Here is a 9,791-nt window from a genome sequence, read left to right as displayed (position 1 = left end):
AATGTGTTGGGTGAGTTGAAAACAAGCCTAACTACGCTCAGTGTGGAAGATAGAAAGCATAATTGTTCTTGTAATTCTTTAAATCAAGAGAAAAATAACGAGTATTTTATTTTGAAGGGTGATGTGTATACCAGGCCGTGTCAAGAGGCGTAGCCAGACCGTGTCAAGAGGCGTAGCCAGACCGTGTCAAGAGGCGTAGCCAGCTGGCTCTGCGGCGCTGCAATTAGATGTATCTCACTGAGGGACGTGCGGTTCTGACCAAGCTAGCTAACGTTAGCCGCACCTGGCTGAGTTTTAGGTTATATAATAATGTGTTAACGCTATTAGATTATCGATGCTCGTCAGGCAGGGAGTCTGTGTTGTTTGCCTGTTGACAAACTGAAGATGTTGTAGCTGTTGTTAAACAGCGCTTATGGCTGCTAGTTACCATCCCCTAGCCACATAGGAGGATGCTACAGCAGCTAACAGCTGGTAGCTAGCCGGGCTAACTGGACTTCAACTCAAGAGACTCAGGTGGCCACCTAACGCGCAATAGCTTGATAATGTAATATACTATTGTGTGGCTTGTATGGTGCAGCTTGTTCTGGTCTTATAACGCTACGTCGTTAAGCCAAGCCTCCAGTAGCACAACATGGATCTTGCACAGTTACCTATGGCTGCTGCTAGGAGCTGAGCGAGCCAAGCTGGCTGCTTCTGCCTCCTCTAGTCCACGCTGCGGGGCGAGCTGAGATGTGTGGCCGGGGGAGTTGTGTGTTGCTCGGCTTGTGAGGGATGATGAGCTGCCTGTGTGTGCAGGAGGCGGAACATGGAACCGGCGGACAAGTGGAGCAAAGACGTGAATAACGCACACAAGCTGCTGGAGAAAAAAGTCTTCTGCAAGCAGAATGGCAGGATCGGTAATCTCTTACTATTACAGCTGTTTATTGTCTCTCACGATCTGACTCCATGCGTTACATTTTTAACCACATTTGTATGGACTAACGTTCATGTCTTTCACATTACACATAGTATAGCTAACGTACATACCGTGAGCAATTTGTTCACGCCATGGTTCATATTTTACTCATATTCTCATATTTTATTATTGTTCTCCGATTGTAAATCTGATTTTATATTGAACTTTCTTGATTTGCAGTAATTGCATTTGACTAATATTCACGACGTTTGTTGTTATGCACCAAAATGCCAAACAAAAGTATGTGTACTTGGCAATAAAGATTATTCTGATTCTGAGTATACAGTCTTATTGTAGGTCCTTTTGCAGCAGCTATGTGTGTTAAGGCATAAAAAACACAGGTGTAACAAACAACATTAATGAGGGGCCTGGCACTGGAATACCCAAATAGAGTGGAACTATAATGTCAATTGGTTACACCTGTTTTCCCTGGCCTGCTTTGAGACATCAAAATGGCTGCTGTGAAAAGGGCCTTTTATTTACAGTTGCATGTGTTACAAACTGAAAATAATAACCTCAGGAGAAACTAAAATCTAGATTTGTCTCATTCTTCCACGACTTCTTTCTCAGGTATTGCGAGGAATCTCCACAACGTTTCCAAAGGCCACAACACACTGCAGATTCAGTCCATCACTCACTCAGAATGTGCTGGTAGGTTAAAAAAAGGCGTAAAAAAAAATAATTCCTGCAACCCTCAGATTGACAACCACTCTAAGTACAATACAATGCATATATTTTGGAATTCATCATCAAATGCGACAGATTTCATTTTGCAAGAGAGCAGTTTGAAGCTTTGATATGACTGACTCACAGTCAGAAGGTATGGTGGCCAGCAGGGACAAAGTTTGAGAACAGGCAAATACCAAATACTGTATATAATTGAGGTTTCAACTGTTATCACCTGTATTGATTCATAGAGATCCAAAGTCCCTCCTCTTCCAGTCAGGCCCTATACAAACCAGCATCTGAAAAAATATGAATGGTGGTGAATCGCGAGAAACAATAATTTCTGTCCTGTCCTAATCTGTTCCTCTGTGCCCCAGGCTCCTGTCCTAACCTGTTCCTCTGTGCCCCAGGCTCCTGTCCTAACCTGTTCCTCTGTGCCCCAGGCTCCTGTCCTAACCTGATGATGAGTAGGAGCGAGCATGCGGACGGCCGTCCCATCCCCATGGCCCTCACGCCCCAGCTGCCCCCCCGGGCCCACCGGCCCCTTTGCCTGTCTGTGTCTTCTGACAGCGCCGGGCGCTTCAGGGCTCTGGAGACACAGGAATGGAAGAACAACCTGAAAGCCCAGGTAGGTCCACAGCAGCTGTCCTGCTCATGGTGCTGTTCACACCTAGAGTTTGTGTGCTCTGGTCCAAATCAGTTGATGAGTTTGTCAACGTTTTCCTCTTGGATCGGTTTCTTTTCACACAGAGAAAAATCCAAGCAAACCAAAATGCATCACTATGAACCAGCTGAGAACGTTCACTCCGCTCATGGGTCAGATGTGTCTGAGGCGGGAGCAAGAAAGTAAATACAGGAAGATGGTCCTTTGTTCTGGACTAGTGCACATTGCTATGCAATTTAACATGGCGCCAAGGCAGAGTTGGCATTTTCTCATAACTGTTGTAATTATCTGCATAGTCAAAGACACACAAAACAGACTTATACAAAACAAACTAACAACAAACAAATACAATACATAGAAAACAGACTGCGTCATGGTTGGGCAGACATTTGGGGGAGATTCTTGTTACACAGGTGAGAGAGGTCAGCCCTAAGTTGTGTTGGAGAACACGGTCACCTGATGTCAGTGTGTGTGTGTTGCAGATGGAGCAGGCCCACAGTGGGGGAGCAGCCAGCAGCACAGGCTCTCTGGAGCGGGCGTCTCTGTTCTGCGCCTCCTCGTCCTCCTCGGGCCTGTCCAGCCCCGTGGACCTCCTCACTAGGTAGGAATGTCACGATACAGGAATTTCTACTTTGATACGATACTCAGGAAAAAAACGATACTCGATACCATGGTGGGGGGGGGGGGGGGTGGCGTCAACGCATCGAGGCATAAAAATCAACGAAGACGGATGGCTGGACAGACATGCTTCCCCATCATCTAGGCCCGATAAAACAAATTAAAAACATACACATCACAGTAGCCCTGCTCTAGTCATCAGCCTACTTTGAGCTTGTTGAAGCAACAGATACCCATCAATGATGGGGAGGGAAAAAAACTGTAGTATGTTTGATTTTTCATTAAGAGAAAGCAGTGCTGGTATCCATACTGTTGCAAATGAGTATTGTAAAATTTTTAGTATTGATACTTATCGATACTTTTGCCAACCCTCCTCAGCAGGAGACAGTCGTCCAGCCGCTTCTCCCTCTTCTCTCCGACCTGGAACAGCAGCTCCGAGTCTGACTCCAACCCACCCTCTCGCTCCGGCTCCAAGAAGCTGCGCAACTACAGCCGGCGGGCTGCCACGGGTCCGGCCGGGGCGGGCAGCAGGGGCCCCGACACCCCCGAGCCCAAAACCCCCACTGCCCCCGAACACTTCCAGTACTCCGAACCCGTCATCTCCAAGGTTTGTTTGTTTCTTTATCAAGATCCCCATTAGCTTGTGTATCAATCTGAGAACCCAGAGTTTATTTCGGCACGTAAATAGACTCTGGGACAGCCGTACCTTTTTTTGAGGCTTCCTGTACAGCGCGGATCTTCTGCCCGGGACCTCCGGGATGACAGCCAGAATCTACACGTGACAAACGTCGCTGCAGTGTGGCCAAGGCGAGAGAAAACCCATCTCAGCCACTTGCATCTGCGATCATCCTTCATGACCATAGATGAGGCGAGGGTAGGAATGAAGATCGACTGGTAGATGGAGAGCTTTGCCTTCTGGCTCAGCTCTCGATCTCGGTGTGGGCTCGTTGTACATAGAAAATAATGGGGGCAGCTTTTTTCAGAATCAGAATCAGAAAGACTTTAATGATCCCCGGGGGGAAATTGGGACATACACTGCTGATGTGTTTTGGACTTTACACATCAAAGATTTTTTTTTCTGATTTTCCCCCCATTTTCTCCCCGATTGTAATTGGCCAATTCCCCGGTCGCTGTCCTAACCTCTGCTGATCTGTGGAGAGCTGTAGACAGTAGACACACACACATGCTTCCTCCGATACATGTGCAGTTGTCAGCCACTTCTTTTCACCCGACAGCGGAGAGCTTCACCGGCAGGACGTAGCACGTGTGAGGGTCGCGCTATTCCCACCACCAAGGAATACTTATTCATTGCCAAAATTCCTTTTTAAAGCAGCTGCGAGGAACTTTTAACTGGTTATGAAACAGTCAAAACGTAATACTGATGTAACACTGACCATTAGCGAGGAGATCAGCAATTTCTATATAGTTTTTCTAAATGCCTGTGTTCACATCTGTGTGAAACTGGTTGTAATTTTTGTTCCAGCTGGCGAATGAAGTAATAACGTTAACCTTGTGCAGTATTAAAATGGCGGGGGAGGCACACTGACTCAGAGAAAACAATGGCGGGCTTGCCGCGGCTCGGCCGACCCACTGCTCACAGCTGGAGTAGACTGTGTTTTGTCCACAGGGTCCACTAAAATCAACACAAAATGAAAGTTCCGGTAGATGCTTTAAGTAATGATCTTTAAGCTTTATTTAAAAACAAAGTATTATGTTGTGCAATATGATTTGGGAGTGAATTCCATTCTTGCATTGCTCGCTCAGTCCCTCAAGGAAATTGTGATTTTGTTGCAATACAAATTCAACCAATCTCCACAATATTTGCAGGGGCTTGCAATTTGTCAATAATCCCGTGATTTCTCCGCAAAAACTTCAAAACAGGTTCCTCAACATGCAATTCTTTTTGCCAGTTCCCAAAATTTTACCACACACAAAAAACTTAGCAAATTGCATTCCAATTTTTGAGAAAGAATTTTGATCACACACACACAAAAAAACGAAATGCTGGAGGGACTGGTCTATTACTGTACCTGATATGGTCTTGCATTTTGCCAAAGTTACTTTGGCAAATTGACTTTAAGTAAAACAACCTCCAGCCTTGTTGAATAACTGTGTGTGTCTGTAGGTGACGGACTACATCTACGTGGGCAACCTAAACGCGGCGTACAGTGGGCGCACGCTGTGCCGCAACGACATCGACAGCATCATCGACATGAGCGGGCGCGCGGGCGAGCCAGGCCCCAGTCTCAGCCTCATCCCCTGCACCTGCTCCCGCAGAGCACGCCACAGCTGGTCCCGCCTCAAGGTACCTTTTGTCCATTGCTGGGGTATTTTTTCATTAAAGCCTAGCCCTATTTGCTACTTCACAATGATGATGTTGATTGGTAGAGTTCTTTTTCAGCACAATCCATGCTGTTCCTCATAGTAGCTCTGGAAAGTTGGGCAAAAATGAATGCAAGGTCAATGAGGTCACGCTCCTGTATACAAGCTGACTGATGCTCACTGAAATGTACTTTGTGTGCACTGTGGATGACATTTCAGTGAGCCTGAGTCAGCTTGTACATCTTTCTAACTTTTTCTTTTTGATATTGCATTTCATCATGACAGTTAACACCTGATTCTCTAGTCTTGTGATATCCGTTGTTTTGATCATGTTTTTTCTTGGCACTGCAGGTCTTTTACTTGTTTGACTATTGTGTAGAAAAAAATGTAGTGCACTCTATTTGTAAATAACCTGACTGTGTATCGAGTGTATTTTCCTATTCTAACTTACAGTACCATTATGCATCCTTTGACTATGGTGTATCACATGATTTGTCAGGTGACCCTTGTCAGGTGACCCCTGGGAAAAGGTATTGGATGGTGTGTCTCTGCACTCTGTTTCATGTTGAGGAAGTGCTTTGCCCGAAACGTCACACTTTTTGCCGTATACCAACAACGGTAGCCTGCTTAAAACCATCCGGATTCGTGAACTAGGGCTGTCAAAGAATATTCTATATTCGAATATATAAAGAATATTTGAATATGAAACATGTGTTTTAAATTTTATGATTATTATGATTATTTATTTATTTTTACATTTTACATTTAACCAGGTAAAAAAACAGGCCAAGAGGGCAACATAAAAAAAACATACATCATTTGCCTGGTTATTTAAAAATATTACAAAAGTGTAGGCTACTACTGTACTAGTACTACATTTGTGTTGAAATAAAAAAAGAAATTCTTATGTTGAAATAAATATACCAAGTAGTTAGTAGTATTGGTTTGCCATTGTATGGACACACACAAAAAAGAAAAAAGTATTAGAATATTCAAACTAATATATTGTTTAGAAGGAATATTCGAATATAATTTGGGACAATTTTGACAGCCCTACCGTGAACTCAGATTCTGTTTAGATCTATGGATCCTTCTGGACTCCGCGCTGTGCACAGTAACTTCAGTGGGTAGAAGTAGTCAGTCCTTTCAGCGGATCCATTCAAATCCAAATCCACCCAGAAGAACGTAAACATCTTTTCCGCCGAGAACCTCTGCTGTTGCATACTCTTGTTCTTGTTTAATTGTTGTTATTGAGTCTATTTCTGCAATAACTGCACATATGGCTGTTTAAACCCAACGAACGTTGACGTTACTGCTCCATCCGGAGAGCCACGGAGGCAGCCATTATTGTTTTGCCCGTCGTCAATGCTGCAGCACCAGAAGACATCCAGTAAACAGAGCGGAGCTGAGACAAGGTAACGTCAACATAAATCAATATGATTGCTAATTGAGATTAAAGCTAGTTGTAATGATGGCTAGTTGATCAATATGACGGCTATTTGCATTCAGCGTTTTTTTGATGTGGCTTTTTGTGAGGAGAGATACAAAGCGCAACCTCACCTGACGTTAGCACTAGCGGCTAGCGTTAGTGTTGCGCCATTAGCAGGCTCAGCATGGTTACAATGGTTATTTCCAATAACGTTACATGACCCGGTATAAGTTCAAGTTCACAAGTTCAAGTTTATTAGTGTCCCAAAGGGCAAATTGAGTTGCAGCAGATAAAGGCATACAGATAAAGACACAGACAAGAAGAACAATACAGGTGACATGTTTACATGTTACATACATGTAGTTGATCAGTCACAGAATAAGAGGCTAAGTGAACGTCAGGAACCTTGGTTACGACACACAGTGACCGATAATGTGCGCAAGGTAGCATTAAAGTGCACAGCGATCAGTAAAGTGCACAGACACGCTGTGACCGATAAAGTGACAAGGTAGCAATTAAAGTGCACAAACGACCAGTAAAGTGCACAGTATAATCCGTTCTCTCTCATGCACACACACACACACACACACACACACACACACACACACACACACACACACACACACACATTGAGAAATAGCCCAGAAAGCAAAATAATAGGTGGTGGTGTAATAGCAATTGGAGTCTAAAATGCCCCATCCAATACAGTAGGTATATTCATTTTAGGTTGATTGCAGTGAGAATAGTCAGCAGGTCAGATCTAGGTTGTATACATTATCCAGTTGTATATGAACCATATGAACTAATACAGTATGATTGAGGCCTAGTAATAAGTATCAATAATAATAATTTAATTTCTTTTTCAGTAAATCACAGCATTGTATGGACAGCTTCATGTGGACGGCTCCATCATGTTCAACTGAGGAAGCAGCTGCGTTCACATACAGAATTCTGAACATGACTGTCACAGACATGCTCCCACTGTCCATGGTGGAGGATGAAGGCTTCCAGAAGATGATTTCCAGTTTCAATCCCAGGTTTACGCTTCCATCAAAAACTTACTTCATGAACATGACTGAGAAAAAGTATGAAGACATCAAAGGCAAGTTGAAGAACAAGCTTAAGAAGACTGACAGTATGGCACTCACTATTGACATTTGGACGAGCGTGGCTACAGAGGCGTATCTGGGGGAGACGTGTCACTTTCTTGGGGTCCCACAGCCTAACAAACCATGCCACTTGATTATTGTATGCTGTTGTATTTAAGAAATAAAATTAATGATTTTTCTAAAAAGGAAACCAATGTAGTTGTTCATTTTAAGAGAGATGTCTTATTTTCCCTTATATAATTGCTATTGCGCTTTAATAACACAAAAGTAGTTCTTAGTAGTAATACACGATTAATCGTTGAATTAATCAGTAGAATACTCAATTATTAAAATAATCGATAGCAGCAGCCCTACTGGAAACATCCTCCCAGGGCTGCAGGCCAGGCGGAAAGGCAGAATGGAACAGAATGTGAGTTCACGTGACCGGCTGGTTTACCAGGCTAAACAAACGGTGGGCGCAGCATCTAGTGTGCGGACTCTAATTTGCTATTTCCCGCCTAAAGGTGGACATCGGCGACGTGCCGGATGCGCTGGGCGACGGGCCCGCCCTCAAGCAGCGCTGCTTCGAGGATATCAACGAGTGCATCGACGCCTCCGCCGGCAAGAGGAAGCGCGTGCTGGTGCACTGCCGCGACGGCTTCTCCCTGGCCCCCACCTGCATCATCCAGTACCTGATGGTGAGGCAGAACATGAGGCTGCTTGCTGCCTATGAGCTGCTGAGGGCCAGGTACCCGCTGAACATCCAGGAGAGCCACCAGAACGTGCTGGTGAGCCTGGAGCGAGCGCTGCGGCCCGGGAGCAACGTGGACCCCGAGTGCTTCAAGCAGGCCATCTCACGCAAACTGGCATGGACCTGACTGCCTTAGCCCAACATCAATCTTGGCAGCCAGAGTCTATCAGTCTGACGACTAATATGACTCTGGGACAGACGGCTGATAGTTCAGGGTTTCCGCTGTATAGTGGATGTCCGCGTTGACTTCCCCTTGTGTGTGCGCCGCGGTTATTGGTTACAGTCCAATTGATGCGAGAATGGAGTTGGAGCTGATCGATTATAGGTCCAGATGACATTTTGGCTAACAACAATAATAAATAGCTGCATATGAGACGTCATCGGACTATAAACAATGACGGAAGGGGCGGGGCGTCCGCTCTACACAGCGGAAACCGCGAAATATCGGCCGTCTGTCCCAGAGTTATATTCGTCGTCAGACGATTGGCCCAGCATCCTCGGCTGCTGCTCGTGACAGTCTTTATTTTTCTACCTGCCCACACCTACGGACAACGAAGGGCAGCTGGGCTTTCCTCTGTAGACTGGTCAACTGGATGTCGTTTCCACTTGAGTTCGGTGGTTGTAAAAGTTCTTTGAGAAATGGATGTATTCTCCTCTTCTAACCTGTAAATGTGACCGCCAGAACAGGAGACGCAATAGATTAATTGTATTGTACACAGCTTCTTGCTATGAAAATGTAATCGTCTTGGCTGTATAGTTCTTTTCCATACACGTGCTGGCTTGGCTTGACTCAGCGTGGCTGAGATTTGTATTTCCATTACACATTCAAGGGGGTAGCCCAATGTAGTCAATACAGACAATACAGCCAATACAGCCTGCCCGCTACAGTGTAGCGCAGGCTGTATTGCTGTGACTAATGGCTGTAAAGTTATGGCTGTAAAACAGTGGATAAACATTTCATTTCCTATAGGTTCTTCACAATAAACTAAAAGCCTTCCGTTAGTTTGTCGGAAAGCTTTTAATATGAAACAGCAGCAGCAGGAAATGTTTTCATTAACAACGCAGCTCAGACACTCATGCTCTGGAGAAGGTCCATCTCGGCCATGGCTTGTTGTGTTCAAACTGTTAATGGAAACGCAAATCAGCGCAGCATTGTTTGACTCGGCATGGCCAAAAGTGCTCATGGAAAAGCCCTAAGGCTAAGTCATGCTTTAGTTCTGTGCCATGCTGGTGTGGTGATGTTTTGTATCGGGATTTTTTTTTAATGGGAGATCTCAGGAGATTATCGATGTCATTCT

General features: G+C 44.9%; 1 protein-coding gene across 2 annotated transcripts; it reads left to right on the top strand.

Moving 5' to 3' along the window:
- The first annotated feature begins 338 nt into the window (after positions 1–338).
- LOC310793180 (uncharacterized protein) lies at positions 339–9,047 on the top strand. Of its 2 annotated transcripts, none has more exons than XM_083654940.1 (7): positions 339–896; positions 1,526–1,606; positions 2,065–2,249; positions 2,768–2,886; positions 3,285–3,510; positions 5,029–5,208; positions 8,267–9,047. In XM_083654940.1, the coding sequence occupies exons 1-7, from the start codon at positions 806–808 to the stop codon at positions 8,618–8,620; spliced, it is 1,236 nt and encodes a 411-aa protein (XP_083511066.1). In that variant the 5' UTR covers positions 339–805; the 3' UTR covers positions 8,621–9,047. The 2 variants fall into 2 exon arrangements, with proteins under 2 accessions (XP_083511066.1, XP_083511065.1); XM_083654939.1 differs by having other exon boundaries at positions 3,282–3,510.
- The last annotated feature ends 744 nt before the right edge of the window (positions 9,048–9,791 follow it).

The sequence above is a fragment of the Poromitra crassiceps genome (genome assembly GCF_964638095.1).
Source record: "Poromitra crassiceps genome assembly, chromosome: 18".
Taxonomy (NCBI): domain Eukaryota; kingdom Metazoa; phylum Chordata; class Actinopteri; order Beryciformes; family Melamphaidae; genus Poromitra; species Poromitra crassiceps.
The sequence above is the reverse complement of the archived record's forward strand: the minus strand, read 5'-3'. Positions and strand labels throughout refer to the sequence as shown.